A 25,571-nucleotide genomic window follows, 5' to 3' on the forward strand; every position below is an offset into this window, starting at 1 on the left:
AGCCCCTTGTATTTGACTCTCATCCTCCTAGAGACCTCTACCATCTTGTCCTAGGAAATAGATCTAGAACAAGCAGACACTCAGCTGCCACATTCAGATGTAAGCACCTCTTGGACTTCCTCCTAGATGTGTCTGCACCTTCTCTCCATGTGATGGACATCTGCTTTGATCCTCAACAATGGGTCATGGCTCCAATGTTAGTGCCTCTCTACAGTAAAGTCTCTCAAGGTCAAAAGATACTCCACAGGCTCTTACCAGGCTGTTTTTGTAATATATTTTTTGACCTTTTTGCCTTTATTTTATAGGACAGTTGAAGAGAGACAGGAAATGTGGGAGTGGAGCGAGGGGAAGACATGCAGGAAATGGTCAACTGGCCGGGAATCAAACTGACGACCCCTGCGATGAGGACTGTAGCCTCTGTACGTGGGGCGCTTCAACCGCTAGGCCACCAGCGCTCAAGCTGTTTCCAGACTTGTGGGATTTGTACACCTCCAATCAAGAAAGGCAGCTTGTCTGACATCTAACCCTCAGGGTACAAATGGCTCCACACTGGGACCAGGTGCAGAGCTTGTTCTGGCAGCTTGCTAACCTACATGATTTCTTTGAGGGTGGGCTCCTTGTTGTTGAACTGTGAGGTGTTCCTCCATGTAAACAAAGGTTAATAAAGTGTTACATAACACAGCTAATTAAAGTCTTTATGGCTCAACATTTAGTGTCTCTGTTACAGTTAGACTTTGAGATCAGCTACAGGCCAATAAGGAGTGTGACTCAATTCAGACAAACCAGGAAACCGTCTCTCTCTTTCACCATCGACACGCTGACAACAACTTTCATAGTTTGGAGGCTTCCACTGAGAAAGGACTGCTTAAGAATACTGACATACTGGAATATACCACTTCAGCCAGTGACTGACTGCAGACTGTGCAGAGCTCTGGAAACACAAGTCAAAGTAAGTTAGAGTAAACTCTGAGGAGGAGGGAGTGGAGCCTCACCAGCTGTCTGCCTGTCGTGAGTTTTGCTTCACTCAGAGGAAAAATGGCTTCTTGTTCAGAGGAGGATCTGTGCTGTTCTGTCTGCCATGACATCTTCAAACATCCTGTGGTTCTGTCATGTAGCCACAGCTTCTGTAAAGCCTGTCTGCAGAGCTGGTGGACACAGAAACAGAGCCAGGAGTGTCCAGTCTGTAAGAGAAGATCTTCAAGATCTGAACTTCCTTATAACTTGGTGTTGAAGAACCTGTGTGAGGCCTTCTTACTGCAGAGAGATCAGAGAGCTTCATCAGACTCTGAGGCTCTCTGCAGTCTGCACTCTGAGAAACTCAGACTGTTCTGTCTGGATCATCAGCAGCCAGCGTGTCTCGTCTGCAGAGACTCTAAAAAACACACCAACCACACATTCAGACCCATCGATGAAGCTGCTCCAGATCTCAGGGACCAGCTCCAGGGATCCCTGAGACCATTAAAGAAGAAACTTCAGCGCTTCAAAAAAGTAAAACGAGACTGGAATGAAACAGGAAAACACATCAAGGTCCAGACTGCAGACACAGAGAGGAAGATAAAGGAGCAGTTTAAGAAGCTTCACCAGTTTCTAGAAGAGGAAGAGGAGGTCAGAATCTCTGCACTGAGGGAGGAAGAGGAGCAGAAGAGTCAGAGGATGAAGGAACAGATGGAGGCTGTGAGCAGAGAGATAGCAGCTCTTTCAGACACAGTCAGAGCCACAGAGGAGGAGCTGAGAGCTGCAGACGTCTCATTCCTGAAAAACTACAAGGCTGCAGTGGAAAGAGTCCAGCAGCGCCCCCTGCTGGAGGATCCACAGCTGCCCTCAGGAGCTCTGATAGATGTGGCCAAACACCTGGGCAACCTGAGCTTCAGCATCTGGAACAAGATGAAGGACATGGTCTCCTACAGCCCTGTGATTCTGGACCCAAACACTACTAGTTCAGAACTCATCCTATCTGAAGATCTGACCTGCATGAGACTAGGAAAGGAGACACAGCAGCTTCCTGATAATCCAGAGAGGATTAATGGATGGTGCTGCGTCCTGGGCTCTGAGGGCTTCAACTCAGGGACTCACAGCTGGGACGTCGAGGTTGGACAGAACATGTGCTGGGAAGTGGGTTTGTTTGAGGAGTCTACAGACAGGAAGGGTAACATTCACTCTGGATTATGGCGATTAGAGTGTGATGATGATGAATACACAGCATTCACCCCGTCAGGTGAATTTGTTGATCTGTCAGTGAGAGGACTTCCTCAGAGGATCAGAGTTCATCTGGACTGGGACAGAAGGAAGCTGTCATTCTCTGATCCTGACACCAACACACACATACACACCTTCACACACACTTTCACTCACAAGATGTTTCCATACATTTGGACTTCTGAGTATCGTCGTCTGAAGATATTACCAGTGAAGGTCTCTGTATCAGTGAAACAGTAGAGGTAGATGTTGATGATGATGATGATGATGATGTTGATGATGGTGATGATGATGATGATGATGATGATGTTGATGATGGTGATGATGATGATGATGATGATGATGATGATGATGTTGTTGTTGATGATGATGATGATGATGATGATGATGATGATGATGGTGACGATGATGATTATGTTGATGATGATGATGATGATGATTATGAAGATGGTAATGATGATGATGATGATGATGTTGATGAAGATGATGTTGATGAAGATGATGTTGATGAAGATGATGATGATGATGATGATGTTGTCGATGATAAAGATGATGATGATGATGATGATGATGATGATGATGATGATGGTAATGATGATGACGTTTATGATGTGATGATGATAAGAAAACATGGAAAAGTGTTTTTTTCTTAGGATGAGAAAAAACATGAAAAAGGCCAAAATGTTCTTCTGAAGGAAAAAACAAGTGATTTTTTCCCTCTTCCAAAACAGGAACAATTTTTGATTCTGAAGCAAAGAAAACATTTAAGTTCGTTTTTTCTTCAAAGCAAAAAAAATAAAATCACACAGGACTGCAGACTTTGGTAGTAAACCAGCTCCAGTAATTTCTCAGAGACAGCAAAAAAGTCATGTGATGTTACAAAGGCATATACAGTGGGGCAAAAAAGTATTTAGTCAGCCACTGATTTTGCAAGTTCTCCCACTTAGAAAGATGAGAGAGGTCTGTAATTTTCATCAGAGGTACACTTCAACTATGAGAGACAAAGTGAGAGAAAAAAATCCAGGAAATCACATTGTAGGATTTTTAAAGAATCTATTTGTAAATTATGGTGGAAAATAAGTATTTGGTCAATAACAAAAGTTCAACTCAATACTTTGTAACATAACCTTTGTTGGCAATGACAGAGGTCAAACGTTTCCTGTAAGTCTTCACCAGGTTTGCACACACTGTAGCTGGTATTTTGGCCCATTCCTCCATGCAGATCTCCTCTAGAGCAGTGATGTTTTGGGACTTTCAACTCCCTCCACAAATCTTCTATTGGGTTGAGGTCTGGAGACTGGCTAGGCCACTCCAGGACCTTGAAATGCTTTTTATGGAGCCACTCCTTCGTTGCCCGAGCGGTGTGTTTGGGATCATTGTCATGCTGGAAGACCCAGCCACGTTCCATCTTCAATGCTCTTCCTGATGGAAGGTGGTTTTGGCTTAAAATCTCACGATACATGGCCCCGTTCATTCTTCCCTTAACATGGATCAGTCGTCCTGTCCCCTTTGCAGTAAAAACAGCCCCAAAGCATGAGGTTTCCACCCCCATGCTTCATCCAGGAGTCAAAAAATACAACTAGTGGTTAGCCAAGCTTCATTTGCCCATCACTAGTCGCTGTTGCTCGCCATGATTTCAGTCTATGGGCTTGATCTTATTCAGTCTGTTCACAGATTGCTTTATATGAAGTTATACAACTACTATGACAATCTACAGCACACACTGTGAACAACTATAAACCACACGTCATCGCATTTCAGATTTTTATTAGAAAAGACAGCAACACTTATCATGACCCTCGATTTTCACTCCAGGAATACAATCACACCCCTTAAAAAAAAAAAAAGAACAGCTTCCCCCCCAATTTCAACCTATCAGCTGCCTCCAGAGTTCAACCGGCGAGCAGCAATGATCACAGAACACAGAGAGAGAGCGGTGTATGGCAGCAATAACACGTCCTCCTGGAGGGGAATGACATGGCCAACTCTTCCTCCTGCTGTCTGAAACAAGAAGGGACTAAGGCCTCGTCCTCTACTGTGCAACTTCAAAACATCCAGACTCGCCGCAGCTATTTCTACTTTAACTGGAGTCAGCTCCGTCTGAGAGCGACGCTACAAACGAGGATGCAAAGAATTAAAATCGCTCACACTTAGAGGGCCTCCATTCTTATTTATCAAATATGAAATAAAAGAACTGAAGTGTGGCCTCATCCTCTCACATATACTGACTTAATATTTCAGTCCCCCCCAATAGTAACTGAAGAACTGACTCCTGATGTCCTCTGGGCTTTAACCAGTTTGCTAAGAGTCACAGGACCTCAGAGGAAGAGGATCAAATCTCCTCTGCGAGTGCTGCAGATGCTTTTTTTAAACAGACTTGAGGAATAAAACTGATGAAATGAATAAAAGTCATCTTTTGAGTCAATCCTGCAAGTCTTCAGAGTGCATCCAGGAGAACGAGTTTCTGAGACAAGGTCAAATAAACTTGAAAATGTTTGTACTTTAACTCTAGACGTATTGAGTGCGCTATTAAAAGATGGCTATAATGAATGTAGAGCACTGTACAATATTATTATTATATGTAGGAAAGCGTCTGGACTTAGCTCTTCTGGTACGAACATGAACAAGCTGAACTGCTTCAGATGACAAAACAAACATGAAACCTACATGATGTAGTAGACAAAAAAACAACTTTACTACCTCAGAATGTGAATGATCAGCTGTGTAAAAATAAACATACATGACATTGTTTATGAGACAATTAAATTACAAACAGACAGGATATCATAGGACATGGAGGAGCATACACTGACATTTATCTATTGTACTGCCAAAACACAGTAGAATAATTTATTACGCTCAGAATGACCAAGTTTTCAGTTTGTCACTCGTGGCTGCAACCCCCTCCCCGCCCAGTCCAACCCTCGAGTCCAACAGTCCTCTGTTGTCCTGGACTCCCAGTGACACAAAAGTGCAAAGGCTCTACTGCTGGCCCTCTTTCTTCTCTCCCTCTGATGAGCCCGAGCTGCCGCTGCTGCCGCTGCTGCCGCTGCCGCCACTGCTGCCTTCTCGCTCTGCTGCCATCTGCAGGAGGGAAGGAAGTAGTGAGAGGTGAGCAACTCGCACAACGTCTCGTTTTTCAAAATATCCACAATGATTGACAGGAATCTGGCAACACAGCATGAGTGGTGTATCAATTTATAGTGCTACAACATTTTATGGTAATGTCAGACAGGTAATATATGGCAAGTTTTAAAAGATTTCAATGCACTGTAAACGTATGATGTGAACAAACATGCATGGTATTAAAGTTTAAAGATGCAATTGCTGTTTTCATAGCCCCCTTGACTTGAATCCTCACTGCTCTACATTTCCACTCTCAGTGGAAAATAGTTCAACTCATGGGAGGCCACTTAGCTCATCAACCTCACTTCTCCATCACCAACCAATCAGAATCAAGAAAAGGCAAGACTGCTGAGATCATCTTTGTGAGGTATGATTTCTGGTCCAGGTTAAGACCGACCTTTTAAATCTGTTTTTTAACTTGGAATAATTTATTTAACCCTGGACTGCATTATTATAATCATTGTTTTAACAACATTTATTTTTCTTGTTCTTTTAAAATTTATTTTGATTTTGGTTTTCACTCTTACTTATTTTATTAATTTTACTGTATTTGATTTGATTTTAATTTGAAAGTATTTTATCTAGGATTGTCTTTTATGATTTTACCATTACTCTGATCCTTTGTGAAGCACTTTGGGCTGCATGCTTGTATTTATGAAAGGTGCTATATAAAGAAAGCTGAGTTGAGGTCTACAGCTGCTGCTAATGCTACGATTCTTACACCTTTATTTATAGGGATGCATCGAAAATTCGGCCACCCAAAATTCTGACCAAAAATGTCCCAAAAAGAGCCAACATGTCTGCATCCGTTCTTCCTTTAATTGCAGCACTAAAGCGTCTTCTAAGCAAAGAGGTTGAGATGGACCACGGAGTGAAAACAATGAAATACACTCTTAGAGTCTGTCAGCACACGTTTCACTCAGATCTATTCAGATCCTCTACACTTCATCGCAACTGTACTTCATCCGCGTTATAAAGATCATTACTTGGATGTGGGAATAAAGCAGCGCGCACGACAAATGATCCCGGCCGCGATGGATGAGGAGAACCCGCTTGGAGACGGAGAAGCGCACAGTCCAGGAGAACAGAGCGCAGAAAAAAGGACTTGTCTCTGAACCAGATGAGGGGCATGCACCCTCGTTGTCTGATATGTTCAATGAGATCCTTGATTTTAGTGAGGTTAGTACACAGAGCCATAAATGCAATGGTACTAATAATTGGCATAATTTATTTTCGTTGTTTCGGTTTTTGGCCTTGGTTTCCTCATTTTCGGTTTCAGCCAAGAATTTTTATTTCGATGCAATCCTATTTATTTACATCTTTGTGAAATTCCCCTGGATGAAGGCAATAGTAAGCATACTGAGCAATCTGAAACAGACTCAACAGTCACTACAGAAGGAAACACAAATGTCCAGGACAACTCTCTCTTAACCAAGTATCAGTGTGTGCTGGTGAAAGGTGCTCTGAAGTAGAGACTGTGGGTGCTGCCAGCAACTAAAAATACTGTCAGTTAACACAGGCCCTAAATCTCTGCATGTAAACTACTTATTAACACTTAATAGAGCATTGCTGGGAATCCACACAGTATAAGAAAACAATGTAGCTTTAGTCGAGAAAAAACAATCTTTCTCTACATGTACAGGAAGTCTATCCATCATTATTCTCTCTGATTAAAGCTTTTACAAAAACGTGATGACAATTTTATCCTATGAGAACTTTCTCATTTTATATTATACATAGATCTTAACAGCAAAAACTGAATCATTTATATTAAAGTAACATAAAGCACCCTTAGATTATGTTTTAAGACCAATATGTCATAATTACGTTTAATTTAATTTGATTTTTAAAAACTACATACGTATCAGATGCAGATTTTCATGTTTCGTGTTTTTCTCACAATGTTTTGTAAAGTAATGAGTCAGATTCTTTTGATTTTTCCTTCTCGTTCACTCCTGTTTTCTACCACATAATTAAATATATCACATAACTCCTGTCGGGTTAAATAAGTGCCGTCTTTCAGTCAGATAGAAACACAGACAGTAAACGTCTGCAGACACAACAACAGCTAACACCTCTGGTATCTGCTGCTGACATGCTCCCCAACTACAAGCTACACTGCATCCTTTGTAATGGTTACATGTGGCTTCATGTGTTCACTTTCTCTACCTTCTTGTAAGCCATTTCGAAGAGTTTGAGTGACGCCTGCTGCAGGGTGGTGGCTGCCTGCTTGATGTTCTCTCCTGTTTCTGAGTCCTTGTTGGCCAGAAGATCCTTAACCTTGGTGATCTCTTCCTTCAGCTTGGTGCACTGAAAGCAGACAAACAGAGAAATGGGAGGTCATCACAGAGTGTCTTCACAATGTAATCGACTCATCTTTGAGGCAAGGTTCATGTAATGGCAAGTAACTGGCTAGTAATTTAAGAAATGAGCTTAAAAAAGCAAAGCTGTGTTTGAAAATCTGAAAATATACAGAAGAACATTTTTAAAAGTTAAACATCAAGGCTGAAAAGTGTTTGGAACTCTTACACGTTTTGGTTTGAAGTTTATTTGAAGTACATGGTATGACTGTACCCTAATGACACACATCACTAATGATTACAGTTTTTACATTTTGAACTTGATACACTCAAAACACCATTTCATGTGCTGAGAATGCCTCAAAACAAAATCTACTAAACTCTTCATAAAAAAAGTTTGGAAACATTATTTCTGTCAATTATTTCTCCCCTTTAATGATACCAATAGGTGTTGTATTTTATATCGTTAGAAAACCTGATTAGTCAACTTTACAACGAGGTATAACTCGTAAGGATTGTGCATTCGTGGAATGAGCAACACAGCTGAACATGTTGGTAGCGTCCACCCAAAAAGTGTGCCAAAATCCCCTCAATATTCTCTCGTTTTGGAGTTGCATTTATTATTTACTATATTTCAGGACGTCACCATCAGCATCTCCTGCCCAATGAACTGAAACTCCCACCTTGTCCCAAATCTTTCTTTTTATTAACTTCTTCTTTTTAGCATTTTTAAAAATCTTACAGAGAAGCTAAAAGGTTTTTACCTCATCGGCAGGAAGCTGGTCCTTGAACTCCTCCATCTTGGACTCTGTGTCATGGATGATGCCCTCAGCCATGTTGACGGCCTCCACACGGTCCTGTGCACAACAAGGTGTAGGTAAGAAAGTGACAAGAGCAGGCACAAGTGCTGTCATTCTATCATACTCTCAAAATTACATGTTCTAAAATGACTGTTTTTTTAATGTTCTATTTGATCAAAAAGGACCCAAGCTGAAGAAAAACTAACTATCTGCAGTCATATTTCAAACCTGGAGCTAGAGAGAGAGAGAGAGAGCAGCTGTGGTGGAGTGACAGAGTTAAAGTGAAGGGAGTGAGTTCTGCTAATGAACACAAAGATAATGTTTGGTTGTCTTACAGCATTTAAATTCTAAAAAGTGCACCAACACATCCACAGCTCAACATGAGCATGCAGGAAATTAAACTGTTCTTTGTCCTGCCAGTTGTGTGTGTGTCTCTGCTCTGCTCTCTGTCACACATGCAGCTCTCGCTCAGCCATGACAAAGCAGGTTGTTTTCATTCACAGGTTGTAAGACAATAACTTTGGTTCAGTCCTTATGCCGTCTAAAGAAGTACAAATCACACTGGTGTCTGGTGAGGAGAGAGAGGGGGCAAAGGAGAGAGACAGACGTTACAGACTCCAGCCGATACGGACGTGCTGGACTCAAGGGGCAACAGCTACTACTACTCGTCTAATCACTATTATCTCTCTCTCTTATTCTCCTCTATCTCTCTTTCCAACCCCAACTCGGTCGAGGCAGATGGCTGTCTAGCATGAGTCTGGTTCTGCTCGAGGTTTCTGCCTGAAGGAAGTTTTGCCTCCCCGCTGTAATTTGCCAAATTCTGCGAGGTGCAATGCTCATGGTGGATTAAGATGAGATCAGACTGGATCTTATCCTGTCCTAGTGTTGGGTCTTTGTTAACAATATAACAGAGTACGGTCTAGACCTGCTCTGTTTGTAAAAGCTTCTTGAGATAACATTTGTTGTGATTTGGCGCTATACAAATAAAGATTGATTGATTGAGATGTAAAAGAAGCAAAATGAGCTGCCACTAGCTTGTGCATTGATACTCAGCTTTGAATTCCTCCAGTGCTGGTCTCTCTCATTGTTTTTAACTGAGAGCTTAATCATCAAGAGTTCTCCTCCTCTCCTCAGGTAGACCAGGTGAATAAAATGTCAAATAAAACATTGACAAAAGCAGTTTCACTACAAAAAGTTTCTGTAGTGCTCTTCAGAAAGAATCAGAGCTGCAACCCTGAGCTCACCAGCAGCCTGAATCCTTCATCCCATAACTTGATGTTTAAAACACTAAGAGTCAGATTTACTCCTGATTTGATTTACTCCTTTGTTTCTCATCTTTACCTTCCTCCTCCTGTCCTCCTCTGCGTACTTCTCAGCATTCTTGACCATGTTCTCGATGTCGTCTTTGCTGAGTCCTCCTGATGACTGGATCACAACTGAGGAGAGACGAGACAGATAACAGGTCGGTTAAAAGGTGATATTTACATTGATTATAAAATCTGAAATGGACTGCTACTAAACTAAATGATCTGAGATCATGTTAGGTAGTCATGGGATGAGTGATACATACTCTGCTGTTCCCGGCCTGTGCCCTTGTCCTTGGCAGACACGTGGACGATACCATTGGCGTCGATGTCAAAGGTGACCTCAATCTGAGGAACGCCGCGGGGGGCTGGGGGGATTCCCACCAGGGTGAACTGACCCAGCACCTTGTTGTCTGCAGCCATCTCTCTCTCACCCTGGCACACCTTGATCTCTACCTGAGTCTGCCCGTCAGCAGCTGTGGAGAACACCTGGAGGAGAACAGAGGGGGAAATAAAAAATGATCGTTTTAAAACCTGTCAACATCTTTTTAAAATAGTCAAAAAATCTGAACAAAAATTAGTGCTCCGTCTCTTTAAGTACCTGGCCCTTCTTGGTGGGGATCGTGGTGTTCCTGTTGATAAGTTTAGTGAAGACTCCGCCCAGTGTCTCGATACCCAGCGACAGTGGTGTCACGTCCAACAGCAGCACGTCAGTGACATCACCAGCCAGAACTCCACCCTGGATGGCTGCTCCTATGGCGACGGCCTCATCTGGGTTCACAGACTTGCTGGGAGCGCGGCCGAACAGATCCTGAACCGTTTGTTGAACCTGTAGAGACAAACAGGACGTTACATCTGCAGCTCTATCACTACTACTAATACTATTATTATTACTACTAGTACTACTACTACTGCTGGACAATAAATAATAAATTACACTGCACATTACTGTTAAAATTGAGTATGGTTATTGTGTTCATACATGTATTCCTGTACAGACGGTGGCAACAAATCTCCTTATTAAGGACAAATAAAGATCTATCTATCTAAAATTAATGTTTTTTTTCTACCTGTGTTTTAAATGTCACATTGTTGCAGCCACGTGTTTGAAAACAGTCTATAATGTAAAGTTGGTAAAAGCATGTATAGTTCAACAAACAAAGTCCACCCTCAGAAACTTGAAATCTTCCACAGAAAATAATCCTCAGTCCTTGTTATGCTTCTTTTGGCCAGCAGAGGTCACACTCTCCACATCATGTTATGATAAATGTAGCTCCTTGAAGAGATTCACTTTATTTTTCAGCAATAAAATGGGTTCTATTCAAATCAGCCAAACGTCCTTGTTATCATGACTGCTATCATAGCTTTTGAGTGTTTTGTTGTTAGAGCAGTGTCACCTTGTGAATTCACCCTCTCAGTCAAGGACTCTTGCAGAAAACAAATCCCAACTCAGAGTCATCCTTGACGTTTTTCTGCTGCATGTGACTCAATGTTCTTCTTCTGTTATTCAACTACATTTAAAAACTGAAGGCTCATGCTTTGTCTCATGTGTCGTACCTTAGGCATGCGGCTCATTCCTCCGACCAGCAGCACCTCTCCGATGTCTCCCTTTGACACCTCTGCGTCCTGCATGGCCTTCTGACAGGGAGCCACGGTGCGGCGGATCAGGTCAGCCACGATTCCTTCAAACTGAGAGCGGGTCAGCTTCATGTTGAGATGTTTGGGACCTGAGGCGTCCATGGTCAGGTAGGGCAGGTTGATGTCAGTCTGGAGGAGAGAACAAACACGATGCAAACATTTAGTTTTTCATATCATGGCGACTCTGTCACCAGGTTAAAGCTCTTAAACTGTCGACCATAGGTGTTTTTCGACCGCAGGAACTTTACCCCGGAACTAGGGATTTTACCCCCAAACCCCGTGCTTTTTGACCCGAGGAACCAGGGTCTAAATTTAATTCAGGGGAAGTTAATCTCCCCTAAAATGACCCTGCTAGAGGAGTAGTAAAAAAAAGGTCCCGTGGGCTTTCGTGGGGCAGGGCCTGCAATGCTGAATGTATCGTATTGGTAGATTAACAGCAGTGTTTTTATTCCGCCCGCCGTCCACGATAACATCACACACATCTGTGATTCACTTGATTTCTCTTTCTTTTTTTATGTGTGTGTACTTTTCAAAAGGAGAAGCTGTGATTCTCTTGATTTAGCAGCTTGTAACAGTAGTCTTCTCTCAGCCCACCATGAAAGCGTCTCTCCCGGTGTTACGGTTTTAAAAGTGACCCTGTAAACTGGAGACCTTCAGCTGAACGTGTCAGTGTTTGTGGAGTTTACACAGCTGTTGAAACACAGAGGGAGTTCCTGTGAATGCAAACTAGTTAGTTTTTATCAAGATTTCAAAATATCCTCATCAGATATTTAATGATCGTCTAAAGACGTTTGTGAGGGAAGCATCCGGCTGAAAGTCTCCAGTTAACATGGTCGCTATTTAAACCAAAACACCAGTCGATACGGCTATAAAATCGTTTTTATACGCTCAACTAAAAAACAAGTTTAAAGCCGTGTTGAAACGTCTTTGCTACTTGCACTTGTCTCCTCTCACGTGCTGATTCATTGAATCCATCTGTGATGAAATATAGCACCATCTAAAACAGCGCCAGCTGAGTCTCTTCATGCTAACAGGCATTGTTTTACTGCCCTCTACTGGTCTGGTGGTGTAGTGAATTTACTTCCCCCCCCCCTTCATAAGTCACTGGCCTGGTTTGCACAATCTACCTGGGACTTCAGCCCACAGTCCAAACACAGACAACAATGGGGACACAGGAACCTTTTAGTTCCGGGGAAAAGTAGTTCCTGGGGTTAAAAAGGTACGACACAGGACGTTCTCTTCCAGCATTGTAACACTGAGCCAGACACAGGCACTGTACGGATACTGAGAGCTGGGCTGCGAGAGCTAATGTCATGCTGTAATTCCTGTTTCGGACTACAACAAACTTAGATGTGTATTTTGATTCAACACCTGTGAGGATAAAAGAGTCTTGTGTACCTGCAGTGAAGAGGAGAGCTCACACTTTGCCTTCTCAGCAGCCTCTCGGACTCTCTGCAGAGCCATGTTGTCTTTCGTCAGATCCACACCAGACTGAAAAGAGAACAGACAATGCTCATGAAATCCTGAGAGTGCAGACAACTACAGGTCAGGGAAACCATCTTTAGGTTCAAAGTGTTTACTTCTCTCTTGAACTCCTTGACGATGTGTCTTAGGAGGTGCTGATCGAAGTCCTCTCCTCCCAGGAAGGTGTCTCCGTTGGTGGACTTGACCTCAAAAACTCCTTTCTGGATCTCCAGGACTGAGATATCAAAGGTACCTCCACCCAGATCATACACAGCAATACTGGGAACAGACACGATGGTTAAAAATCTGTTAGTGTTTCTTAAATAAAGTAGTGTGTATCCTGAATGTGTTTGTCCTGGTCCTAACCTACTCACATCTTATCCTGAGTTTTGTCCAGGCCGTAGGCCAGAGCGGCAGCTGTTGGCTCGTTGATCACACGCAGGACGTTCAGACCAGAGATCTGACCGGCATCTTTAGTCGCCTGGAAGTCACAGAAACACGTCAGATGTGGGAACGTTGAGGTGCCAGGGTTATTAAAATCCTCACAAGGTGACTAATGTTAAAAAACACTTCTTTCTATCGTACACTGAAAGACTTGAATAAAAAGACTGGGAGAATCCTTTAATGTGTTCTGACATCCTCTTGAATCTAATGACATTTCAGCCACAGAGGATAAAACTTCATCAAGACTGGGTTGTTTTACAAGACAAAGGAAACATTATTGTTCCCATAATGCTGCAAGTGGAAATTTATATGACCAAAAACAAACACTGGAGCAGACCAAAGGGCAGTTTTCAGCCACAGCTGATAGTGTGAGCAGGAGCTTGTTTCATCTGCACTCATTGAAGCTGTAACCTTCTGAACAACATTACAATCCACCCTGGTTCTTCATCTCTTAGTGTCATGTTCAATTTAATCCAGACTGTGAGACTTGAAAAAGTAAGACTTAAGACTGCTCTGTATGTATTGCATTTCAACCTTGAGCCGAACAATCTGGATGCCTGGTCAAATTAAACTACACACAGGCGGTCATGAGTTGGTTTCATCATTAGAAAGTAATGACAGTAAAACTGCTTCAAAGTTGTGCTGGAGTGAGGTCATCATAATGCAGGTTTTCCCATTTAACAAGTGGATAAACTTTGGGCTTTTGGGCTCATTTGTCCTTGAGGATTTCTGTGCAGACAGAACTGCCCGTTTATCTCGATCCAGACAAATTTTTGAAGCCATCGTCCTTAAAGAAAGGGGGACTATGCTAATTTACAGGCCTTATTTTGTTCCACTGATACCTCTGTGGTAGCTTAACATGAAACACAGCTCATTCACCTCAGGCTACTTTCTTTACAAACCCTCATTTCTGCTTCTGTCTCTCTGAGGCTTTTCAGACTTATAGTATTCACACCTTGCATTAACCATGGGTCTCCGGTGATCAAGTCTTACCCTCCTATTTCAGATGCAAATCAACACTATTCTAAACACTATTCTGTTTGTTAGTCTAAATGTGACACATAAGCGCCCACACGACCAGACCACCACCATACGAGGACTGAGGGATCAGACCTCAGCCCCCACTGATGAGCGTCTTCTCTTAGGATCAGATCACCCAGATCTGACGACACCGTTAGCTGTAATGTGATTTCTTCCTATGTTGTCACTCCTATCTTGTTTTGTTTTTGAACGTGACATGATGACTTAAAACAAACTAAACTAAAAACTGTAAACAGGGTCTTTGACAGCTCTACGTAAACCTCCTCCACTGTTGCCATGCAACAAAGTCGTTGTCATTGAGTCATCTGGTGTTTCTCCATTTAAGATGACAAAAGATGAAGTATGACTGTAAGTTTTGGACCCATCATCTGACCTGGGAAGTTTGGGAAGAGATCAACAATAAATTCCCCAGCATCAAAGAACAGAGCAGAGATTCACCAATCAGTGGCGTCACAAACTAGACTAAGCTTGTGTCCCTCTCTGATAAGTCTTCTGACTTTTAGAACAAGCCGTTCAGAGCCCATGTTTAGTGTTGACATGAACCTCTTAGTTTTAAAAAGCGGCATACTAGCGCTTTAAAATCATCAAATACATATAAACGGGCATTCAAAGAAGACCCTTGAAGTATGAAATGAGTCTCTCGTCGACAGATTGCGTCACATGAGGCATTTCTTTACACTCATTTAACACTTGGTCTTTTACAGAAAAAATACAACATTTCACCTTCAAGAGAATTACTTGAAGCAGGTCAGTAAACCTGTTCCTGTAGTGCTGGTCAGGATCTCATTGTGCTGTTCGTGTTCATGGTGGAGCATTGAGTTTATAGTAACTTCAGAGCTGTTCTGCGTGAAACTTATCCAATAGTTCAGTGCTCATGTTTCCATAAAGAGAATAGTTTCACTTAGAGTAAAAACACACTGGCTCAAAAAACTGCAGCTCCATAGTACCTGTCTCTGAGAGTCGTTGAAGTAGGCTGGTACAGTCACCACAGCGTTCTTCACTTTGGTTCCCATGTAGCTCTCTGCAACACAAATATCAAATCATTAATCAAACTCACACTGAAAATAAAATGATATTGGATATGTTTTAAGGAACAAGAGCAGCAACTGCCATACCTGCGGTTTCCTTCATCTTCATCAGGACGAAGGCTCCGGCCTGACTGGGAGAGTACATTTTCCCATGAGCCTCCAACCAGGCATCGCCGTTAGACGCACGAACAATCTTGAAGGGTACGTTCTTCCTGTTGATGAAAACAAATAGATTTAAATTGTGCGCCCGGTCGTTCTGTGTGTTCAGACACTTCGTCTCAAACATTAGAATATATGTGGGAAATAACGGGCCGCTCACATGTCTTTCTGGACCTCGGGGTCATCAAAGCGACGTCCGATAAGCCTCTTGGTGGCGTACAGTGTGTTCTGAGGATTAGTGACAGACTGACGTTTAGCGGGCATGCCCACCAGACGCTCCCCTTCTGCGGTGAAGGCAATGACTGAAGGAGTCGTCCTGGCTCCCTCTGCGTTCTCCAGCACCTGATAGATGAACAGAGATCAGTCTGTTAATGAAACTACACACTGGAGGGAACAAAGTTCATGAACCTTGATCAAATATTTCACAGCTTTGACTTTTTCAAACTTGTTGTTTAAACTTCAGACATTTTGTTTCTTCACTCTAGCTCAATAGAGGCACACAGACATGGAGGTAGCTGGCAAAGATTTTGCAGTTTAGGACGCAATACCGGTGTTTCTCATGCATAGACAAAATCTGTTTGACCTGCCAAAGGATGTCACAAGACTACCATCTGCTGTCAATTACCTACGATGTCTTTAACCCTCTTCATGCTGACAGTTAGAGCGACATTTACGCCCCTTAACATCCCACCTTCATGTCTGAGAGGCGTGATAGTGGGACCATGTTGTGGAATAGCAGTAACAGAGGAGGTACAGGATCGCTGCCACCATGTTGAGAGGATCATTAAGACAGTACAAAGGTATGATGATGATGGATTTCATTGCTGCACTGTTACGAACTCACAATATTAAAAAGGCTCTCTCTCTACTCCTGGCATACATGTCACAAGCAGCGTGTACACACTGGTCCTGCAGGGAACACATTGATACTGCTGATCAGTGTTTCACCTTGTGGTCAGTCAAACAGTCAAAACTTGAAAAAGCTTCACAAATACGTTAACTATGAAAAAAACATCATAAATCATATCATGAGTCGAGTGTGTCGTTACATCCTTAAGTCACATGACTACAGATTTCAGAAATGGCACATAAACGTAACAACGATGAAACAGAAATGTGACTTTAAAGAGCATCTCCAGTAAAAGTTACGCTTGCAGCCTCGTGGAGGATGTGCTCGTGACATAAGGAATCCAGATCTTCTCGTTTCAGAGCCTATGTCTTAGTCAGACCAATAATATTAAAGTATGTTCTGCTTCTACTTTGAGGCAGAGAAACCAGCAGATAGAAAGAGGACATTCAATCAAGAATGAAAAAACAACAACAACAGAAGTCTTGCTCTGATGGAGCAAGACTTTAGTTTCTGGGTGAATTCTCAGCTTCAGTGTCATCGCTTTCAGGGCGAAGGAAATATCTTGTTTACAATCAGAACTTTAATTCCATGAAACTTAACTGAAAGCAACCAACACAAGATAAGAACACCCTTATCAAACACTTCTGTTTGACCTAAAACCCTGTTTACCAGAGCAAACAAAGAGAGAGAGGGAGTGCTGTAATTCAGCTCCCCTAGACTGTTTCTACAAAACAAGACAGTAAACAATCAACTGAAACACACTCAGGCGGACAGACGGACGGAGTTCCTGCCACACACTGAAGGAGTCAGCCTGAGCTGAAAAAGATTTAAACTACAGGATCATATTTGTTTCACTAAAACTGGAACCCCTTCAAATATCAACTCCAGAATATTTCAGATTATTTCAGGACATTCAGCTCAGTATATTTCCCAATATGCTTTGTGGAATGAAACGGCTGCTTCCAATGCGCAATGAACAGCAGAGGAGCTTTAACAGGTCTGTAGTAGCTGTCAGAACTAAGCTTTATTTAGGTTAGAGCTCCATCCTCTGGGTGAAATTCTTCTCCCTGCGTTCTGTGCTGGTCTATTGTTCACATCAGTGTAAAACGACACAGATAGTTTTAGGGTTTAAAAAATAAAAAGTGTGAAATGAATTTAGGAGGTACATTTCAGGAGGTTTCAGGGAAGATGACAACTATCTGTAACAGGACCCAAAAAAGATCAGCTGTCAGAGACTTCCTTGAGGCTGTTAGGTGTTTGCTTACTTTAAACGCCACAGGTGGTAACAGTCAAATATCTCTACTGTTGTCTTAAAGTAACAACATAAAGCTGCAGAGACAACAACGTTTGAGACGAACAAGGAGTGAGTCACGATCTCTATACTGCAGCTTCAGGAACACGATCACAGAGAGCCAGAAAATAATCTGTGTGTGTGTTTGTGTGATCACTAATCAGTCATACAGAAAGGTCTGAAGGCCCGGGAGTCTGCAGCGCACTGAGGTCAATGTTTACAAAGTCCTCACATGTATGGTTCAATCCCATTTAGAGAGAAGCTGATTATCGAGGCGGAACGAGGGGAAAGATGTCATTTCATCACAGGGTTAAAGTCGTACACCTTCTGACGCTCTCTGGGAGACAGAAGTTCAGCCTCTGATCAGCCGACAAGTCACAGCAGAACATGTATAAACATTAAATCAGAAAGACAGAGAAAGGTCCAACACACAGCAGAAAGACTTGGGAGGGGGAGTGCTGTCCCCTTAGCTGTGGGGGTTTTACATGTTCCAGTCTTGATGTTTAAAGGAGAACCTACTTCAGACTGAAGCGTCTGATGTGTGAGGTGTGTATTCATGCAGGGTGGTAACCATCAGTGGTGAAAAATGAAGCCTATTCAGATGTGCAAAAAACTGCATTTCCTCAAGTGTCCACTAGAGGCTGGCACCAAAACCCAAGGAGAGCCAATGAGAGCTCATATTGAAATGCCAAATTCTTTAGTAGAATCAAACATCATTACAGTCTTTGGAGGTGTGGCTGATTTGACTGACATGTGAGCCTAAACTTCACCTCTTACCAAGTTTAAAAAATAACTGGAGTCTGCTTTTTAAATATTCCAACTTGGTAAAGCCTCTACAAGAACAGAGGTGACGTCACTGAGACGACATCCATGGCTGTTTTAGAAATCGCCTGTAACATGCAACCTATGAATGCAGTATGTAGTAGGGCTGGGCGATTAAATGATAAAGATAATTATCGTGATATTATTTTTCTAAATATAAATATAACAAATGTACGATCAAATCTTGATATATTTAAACCTCTAATAACTAGGGATGGGCAATGATTTCAAATATTAGAATATTAGTTCACTTTGTAAAAATCGAAGAGTTACTGCAAATATCACATTTTAGTACAAATTTTCATCGTTTTTACCGGTGCCTGGTTGTAAGACAGTATTCCCGTCAAACGGTGTCTCTATAGAGTCTTAAAGCTGTTTGCTAACTAGAGTAAATAACAGAAGAAGAAGAATGCTAACTGCAATAAATAGCAAAAGAAGAAGAAAACATTAGCAACCGTCACGGCTAGGGCTGGGCGATAATTTGATAACGATACTTATCGTGATATATTTTTTCTCAATATAAATATAACCAAAAAAACGTGATATAATTAAACGTGTGACTACACCCCCCAACTAATTGAAAGGGGGGTGCTAATGAGCCTCAAACGGTAGTTGCCACTCAAAATTAGGCAGAAGAAGAAGACGGTATTGAACAGCCAATCATGTCACAGGGTGAGAGGAAGGCGGGGCTTGAAGACGTTTGGAGCTGAATGTAAACACAGCTGAAATGAGCGACAGCAACACTGAAGGAAACTCAAAAGCTACCAGCTCAAAGCAGAGTCGTTAGTCTGACACTGTGTCGACTCTGTGTTTACTATTAACTTCATACACTTCATTAAATGTACTTTCAGGATGTGGGTAAAGGAAGAGCCTGGAGCAAACTTCTGCTGTGCATCTCCAACACGTTTAATGTCCACCATGACCGTAGTACAAAAGAACACTGAATAACCGTGAGCACTGTATGAAACAACATCACTCTGCCATAATCCTTAGTTATGTTAAAGGGGAGAGCACAATACTCTATAAACTTATACACAGAATACAGTTTGATATATCTTTGTTGTAAATTTAAATCAAATATTTGAATAATCAAAGAATAGATGCCTAGGATTATAGAATAGTATTTTGGCTTGAAATGATCCATCCCTAATCAGTACGACATCCAGGTGGTTTTGACATACTGCAGATTTTGCTCTTGTTCACATACTACATACTGAATTTTGGCCAAATCAGTACGCACTGCTAGTTAAGAAGGCGGTTTTGAAAACAGCCCATGTTTTTTCATAAGCGACAGTTCATCCTCACCTTGGCCTGTTTACCCTCCATGACTGCGACACAGGAGTTGGTGGTTCCCAGGTCGATGCCAATGACTGCGCCCTTGACAGCTTCTGACCTACAACACACAACACACACACATTATCATTTTTATTATGACACAAGTCGTGTGAGTTTCACCAGGGTTCCCTACAAACAATAGGGACATTGAATTGAATGTATGATGGATGTTTTCACCCTCAACATGAACATTTTATTTGTCAGATAGAAGCCTGGGCGTTATGAACACACTTCTATAACATCTAGATGAAGTGAACTGCAGCTGGAGGCAGCTGTCAGCTGACCTCGGATTAATTGGTGCAAACTTAGTGATGAAGAACAGCTTTCTGGATGTTTCTGTGATTCTGCAGGAACATGGTGATGTGTAAAACCTGAAGAGCAGCTAGACGACAGAGATACTGGCTGATATGCACTTGTTAGTATTTAACACTCTTCATGGATGTCACAATATTGAACCCACATGTTGTATATTTTTCATTCCTGTGGTGCAGGCCTGGTGTCAGATTATCTGGTAGAGGGCTGAACTCAGTGTAGTAAAATAAGATTATTATGTTGAAGAAAAATAGACTTAAAGTCACAAATTATGTAAAAAGAGACCCGTGTTTAATTGAAATCGAATATATGCAGATATATTAGGGATATCAATTTTAAGTATTCTCCGTGATCAATCTTTGGAAATGTTAACGATCAATTATTAATGAATCCTTAATTAAAAATGAGACGTTTTCCATGTCAAAAACAAGGACAAATGTGTTTTTTCCTCTAAATCAAGCTTTCCTTTGCAACAAAATGTATAACTGACAGTATTGAGTAGCTATGGATTATATTGAGGTGTACAAAATGTTAAACATGGTTAATATCAACGTCTGGAGCAGGGTTATAATAATAATCTCCATGGACATACAGTTATATAAAGTGAAGGCTCAGACTACAACATGTGGATTTACTGCAACAAGAGAACTGAACAGAAACATATTTTAGACTCAGTCCAGTTTTCTGTCTACTCGTTCAGCTCTACTCGTTGTTTCTTTCAATATTCTGCAGGGTATACGACGTGTGTGTAGATGTTTCCTCTTATGAGCTGATAGAAACTTTATCCCCAAACACAAAAAAACAAAAACAGTGCATGGACAGATTTAAAGAAGGAAAGAACATGTAGTTTGTCTCAAACTCCAGAGTCAATAACTTCCTCAGCACTGTCTGCAGCTCATGTGGCAGAGCATCAAATCTGAGGAGACAGTGGTCCACTCAGCTGAATGATTATGTAGACTAATGCCTGAAGAAGGGATGTTCACAATTCATCGAGTATCCGTTCATTGATTTTTAACAAATTCTCAAACATTTTTTTTGTTTCGAATTCTCTATCCCGTGCAACAAACATCATGTGGTGTCATATTTCGTTCAGCTATCAGGGAGGTGTTTTAAGTTAAAAGCATGTTTCGATGTGACTCAGCTGGTTAAAGGTGTTGTGCACAGCGGGGGGCTGGGCACAAAGTCTCCATGAGCACCAGACCGTTTATGACCGGGTTGCGCTCCCGGCTGACACCTGACCACGTACACATGCTTATTTTTCTCAATAAGAACGAGGAGGCAGAAAACTGGACACTGTCTGAAATATGTTCCTGTTCAGTTCTCTTGTTGCAGTAATCCACATGTTGAAGTCTGAGCCTTCACTATTATGACTGTGTCCACAGAGATTATTTTATGAGCCTGCTCCACGCGTTGATATTCAGTGTGTATTACTTTTTGTACGCCTCAATATGATCCCTAGCTATTTAATACCGTCAGTTCTATACATTGTGTTGGTAATTATTATTTTAATCATTGCTTTAACATTTATTTATCTTATTTAATTATCTATTTATCTATTTTATTCCCTGTATTCATCTGATCTTGTTAACGCTGCCTTATTTTTTAACTTTTCTTTCAACTCTTACTCTTGTTATTAATTTTATTGTGTTGATTTATTTTATTTTTAAGTATTTTATTTATAATAATGGCTTTTTTAATTTTACCATTGCTGTTGTTTTCTCTCTCTGTTATTCTGTGAAGCACTTTGGGCTGCATGTTTGTATGTATGAAAGGTGCTATATAAAGAGGAGTTGAGTTAATTAGGGAAGTTTTGATTTAGGGGAAATACGCATTCGACTATGTTTTTGACATGGAGAACATCTAATTTTTAGTAATGATTCATTGATAACATTTCCAAAGATTGATCCCGGAGAACACTTAAATTGACATCCCTAGTCTGAAGGTTCTCAGTCACTCAGGTCATGGTAGTTCAAAGCTTGATCCAGAAAGGAAACTGGATGGGGTGGAAATGGCTTCAGAAGAAGAAGACATTAAAGCTCATGATCCGTGGAGGTGAAATGTCTTCAAGAATATCTAACCAGTCCAGTTTCCTTTTCCGATCAAGCTTTGGATGAACAATAATGTTCAACTGCCTTTATCAAAGTCATTTCAGAAAGCAGCCTCCTGAGAACATTTCCTTGGACATGTGGTAGAGAAAACCAGCAAAAAGTACTCAAAGATAAACTTCCTTTCCTCACACTAAGCTTCTGCACCAGTACATGTTCTGAAATGTACACAGAGGCTGCCCAGCATCAGTCTGCTTTTATTGTTGAAGTCAACATCACAAGATATGCTTCAACTTCCTATCGTACATTGCAGCAACATTTTACTCTTTGGCACTCTGTCTGCAAAATCTCACGTTACAAAAACACAATGTCAAGCTTCACAGCTGCTCAACACTGATGCACGTGTGTGAACACTACTCTTCCTGGTCCACATTATCCATGTGCATTTTGAACAGGTCATAGACATTGTGCTGATACTCACGCATAGTCTCTTCTGGACAGAGCTCTGAGCGCATCAGGTTGGAAACCGCTCCAGCATGCCTGTGAACACACCGAATAGAACATTACACAACATGAAATAATACAACAATCAACGTCAGTTCATGTCTTTTGATGGCTGAAATGCAACCTTGTCCATAACATGATAATAACACACATGATAAGTAACTTATAAGAGGGACTGGTGGACTTCAAAGTGGTGAAAAGGAAAGCATACAAATCCCTAACAGCTGATGTGTTCTCATGGGGCTTTAAATCTCAATCTACATAAAAGTAACCTTATCTATCAGAGATAACAAGCAGTGAGACACATATTAAAGTTATTAAAGCTTTTATTACATTTTGGAACATCATGTGAGAGTTTTAGGGGCATGTTGGGAGGGGGGACGAACCCACTGAAGGTCACTGAGAGAGACACCCGGTTCAGTTTTTAAACACGTGAACATACATCTCATAACACACATGCTGATTAACACACACCATCTACTCACACAGCGGTCATTGAAACACAAAGTGTGTGTTCTTAACTCGAATATCTGACTTACAAGCTGTCAAATGTGGGCTGTTAGCATAGCATATAGCATCTCGTATCATGTCGGCGTTTTAAATGGTAACTCACATTTACGCTACGTGAGAAGCGACAGTGTTTCTTTAATAGAGCCACACGTTTCTGTCATTTATCGGTTAAACTTTATTTAATACTTTCTTAAAGACAACGACACATGACATCTTGATTGTCACGAGCAAGTAAGACGGCCTTGTGTGTTAGCCTGATAAGCTAGCCGGTGTTATATCGAATAGTGCTACCTATCAAGACGTGCGCCTCTGCTCAGGTCTGCGCCTGCGCAGGGCCACAACCGTATGCGTCTATGGTCAAAACTTTTTATTTACAGTCTATGGGTCAAAACGACAAAATTGTGCAAGTTTCCCTTGAAATCTTTCTAGGTTGGTGTGGTTATCAACACATGCTCCCATTCTCTAACAATCCAAATGCAGTAGATTGTGGGGTGATGTAATATGAGTCTGTTCTTGGTCTATCGAGGTGCCTGTTATTTCAAAGAAAGATCTTATTATAAAGTACTGAAATATGTTCTCCTTCTCTTACATGATAACTAATCCCGTTTATAGGCAAAATCATAAATATGTTATAATCCTGTCAAAGTTTCCCCTGTTCGTGATGAGCACAGCTGGAAACGGAGACCCATAAGGAGGATTTTTTTTTTTTTCGAGGGTAGCAAAACTCGTCAAAACACCTGCTTATTTGACATGTCTCCAAACCAAAGCTCTACATGTACGCGTATTTAGAGAAACGATTCATTAGAAACTCACCTTCTTGATCAAGGAGGACACATTTCGTGTACAGCTGCTTGTCGGGAGAGTCCTTGAAACGGTTCTTGCGACACTCAACATTTTGACAGCTCGGCTAACAGGCTAACAAAATTCAATAAAACGTCCGAAGCGGTCAAGAGTCAGACTAAACTTCCCTTCTGTGAATCAGAAAGCTTTAAGATGTCAACTCTCCTGTGTCTGTACACTTCCAGGTGGTGTGTCCAAGGTGAAGCTGGAGCTCTGCTTTGACTTTACTCTGCAACAGCGAAGGAAACTGCGAAGCTCCTTCTGGAATTATCCAACACATGTTGCACCATGCACCGCCGAAGGCCCCCATACCGGGCTGACCAACGTACTGCCTGAGTCATTTTTGCCACTTCATAAAGATGTATTCGATCCCATTTTTAATGATCGCAAATACACAACCACATGTATGATATGAATACAATATAAATAGTTGTGGTGCAAAAACTCTTCATATTTCTGTAACTTTCAGGTCCTTTCCGTTCAGGAACAATTCGGGACAGTTACACGTAGTGGGCATGTGAAGGTCATGATGTAACGAGTGCAACGCCGGGGTTTCACGTGTGTTACATCAGGAAGACTGAATGAACATACCTATTTGTAACCGGGAGCGTAACTTGTAGTATTGTGTTGTTTTATTTAGGCAGAAGTTTGACTGTGTGTGTTTTTAACGCTTGTATATATTTTCTTACATGTTTAACACTTGTATTCTCCCAGAGCAAGGAGCAACTTCAAATGTGAGCATCCACTTTAAATTGAAGTCAACGAGAATACCTGCATAAGGGTTTGAAAAGATGACCTGAAATTATCAAATGCACGGCCAATTAAGCATCCAGGTATATAAATGTAAATGTCAAAGAGGCTTCAAAACAGGTGAGAAGTAGACTACTGAGTCTGTAGTACAGAAAGATGAAATTTCCCTACTTAATCAGTTGCATCTGCAGTATTTATTTCTAACCCGGTTTACTGCAAAATTATTTTAACCTAGGATATTTCTAAAACTCTATATAAAATAACCACATGACACATTTACTTATCTTTTGTCTTTTTGTATATACCACAGAAATTGAGGCTCATCAAAGTTTTTCAAAGAGAAGAAAATACATGAAGAATGTTGAAACTAGAGCATTTTCCCACTGTGGTTGAATAATGTCCCACCATTTATTTTTTTTTACCAGTTGTAGATTAATGATCTGGCAGTCAATTACCACATTAATCAAGAACAAAAATTCAATGATTCACACTTATTTATGTCCACTAGGTGACAGCAGTGATAAAGCAGCCAGTATGGAATATCCGTTGAGTTTATTGCGATGGGGAAATGCTTAATTTCTCATTGGAGAAAACTCAACTCTTCAAAGCATCAGGAATCATTCTTGAAAAGTGTGCTAAGACCAACAGAGAAACTCTGAGCTCTGTTGGTCATCCCACAGTGAAGTGACAGTCCTCCATTACGCTGGACACATCTCTGTGGAAGAAAAGAGTGCATACATTTAATTTTCTCAGAACATTAAATTATTTAAAAACCAAGTCAGGTCCTCGTGTCTCATGAAAACCCTTAAGGT

At 41.4% G+C, this 25,571-nt stretch overlaps 2 protein-coding genes across 2 annotated transcripts; one reads left to right on the forward strand and one right to left on the reverse strand.

Moving 5' to 3' along the window:
* The first annotated feature begins 1,035 nt into the window (after positions 1–1,035).
* On the forward strand, positions 1,036–2,436 carry LOC117817698 (zinc-binding protein A33-like). Its single transcript, XM_034690452.1, has one exon. The coding sequence runs from the start codon at positions 1,036–1,038 to the stop codon at positions 2,434–2,436; it is 1,401 nt and encodes a 466-aa protein (XP_034546343.1).
* A 1,510-nt stretch (positions 2,437–3,946) lies between these two features.
* hspa9 (heat shock protein 9) lies at positions 3,947–24,303 on the reverse strand. The gene is made up of 16 exons (XM_034689304.1): positions 23,983–24,303; positions 22,637–22,695; positions 19,769–19,856; positions 15,661–15,842; positions 15,429–15,553; positions 15,261–15,334; positions 13,203–13,309; positions 12,945–13,107; positions 12,763–12,855; positions 11,284–11,493; positions 10,328–10,555; positions 9,993–10,215; positions 9,764–9,858; positions 8,387–8,479; positions 7,492–7,632; positions 3,947–5,280 (listed from the first exon to the last, which is right to left on the reverse strand). The coding sequence occupies exons 1-16, from the start codon at positions 24,061–24,063 to the stop codon at positions 5,179–5,181; spliced, it is 2,064 nt and encodes a 687-aa protein (XP_034545195.1). The 5' UTR covers positions 24,064–24,303; the 3' UTR covers positions 3,947–5,178.
* Positions 24,304–25,571: the final 1,268 nt, after the last annotated feature.

This window comes from Notolabrus celidotus, chromosome 8 (genome assembly GCF_009762535.1).
Source record: "Notolabrus celidotus isolate fNotCel1 chromosome 8, fNotCel1.pri, whole genome shotgun sequence".
In the NCBI taxonomy this organism is placed as follows: Eukaryota; Metazoa; Chordata; class Actinopteri; order Labriformes; family Labridae; genus Notolabrus; species Notolabrus celidotus.

Bases quoted from the DNA above. Each gene is read 5' to 3' on its own strand.
- LOC117817698 (XM_034690452.1), top strand. From the start codon at position 1,036: ATGGCTTCTTGTTCAGAGGAGGATCTGTGCTGTTCTGTCTGCCATGAC.
- hspa9 (XM_034689304.1), bottom strand. From the start codon at position 24,063: ATGTTGAGTGTCGCAAGAACCGTTTCAAGGACTCTCCCGACAAGCAGC. The intron at 11,494-12,762 runs GTACACAAGACT...TCTCTCCTCCAG, and splicing joins AGCTCTCCTCTTCACTGCAG to ACTGACATCAACCTGCCCTA. The intron at 10,216-10,327 runs GTACTTAAAGAG...GTTCTCCTCCAG, and splicing joins TCCCCACCAAGAAGGGCCAG to GTGTTCTCCACAGCTGCTGA.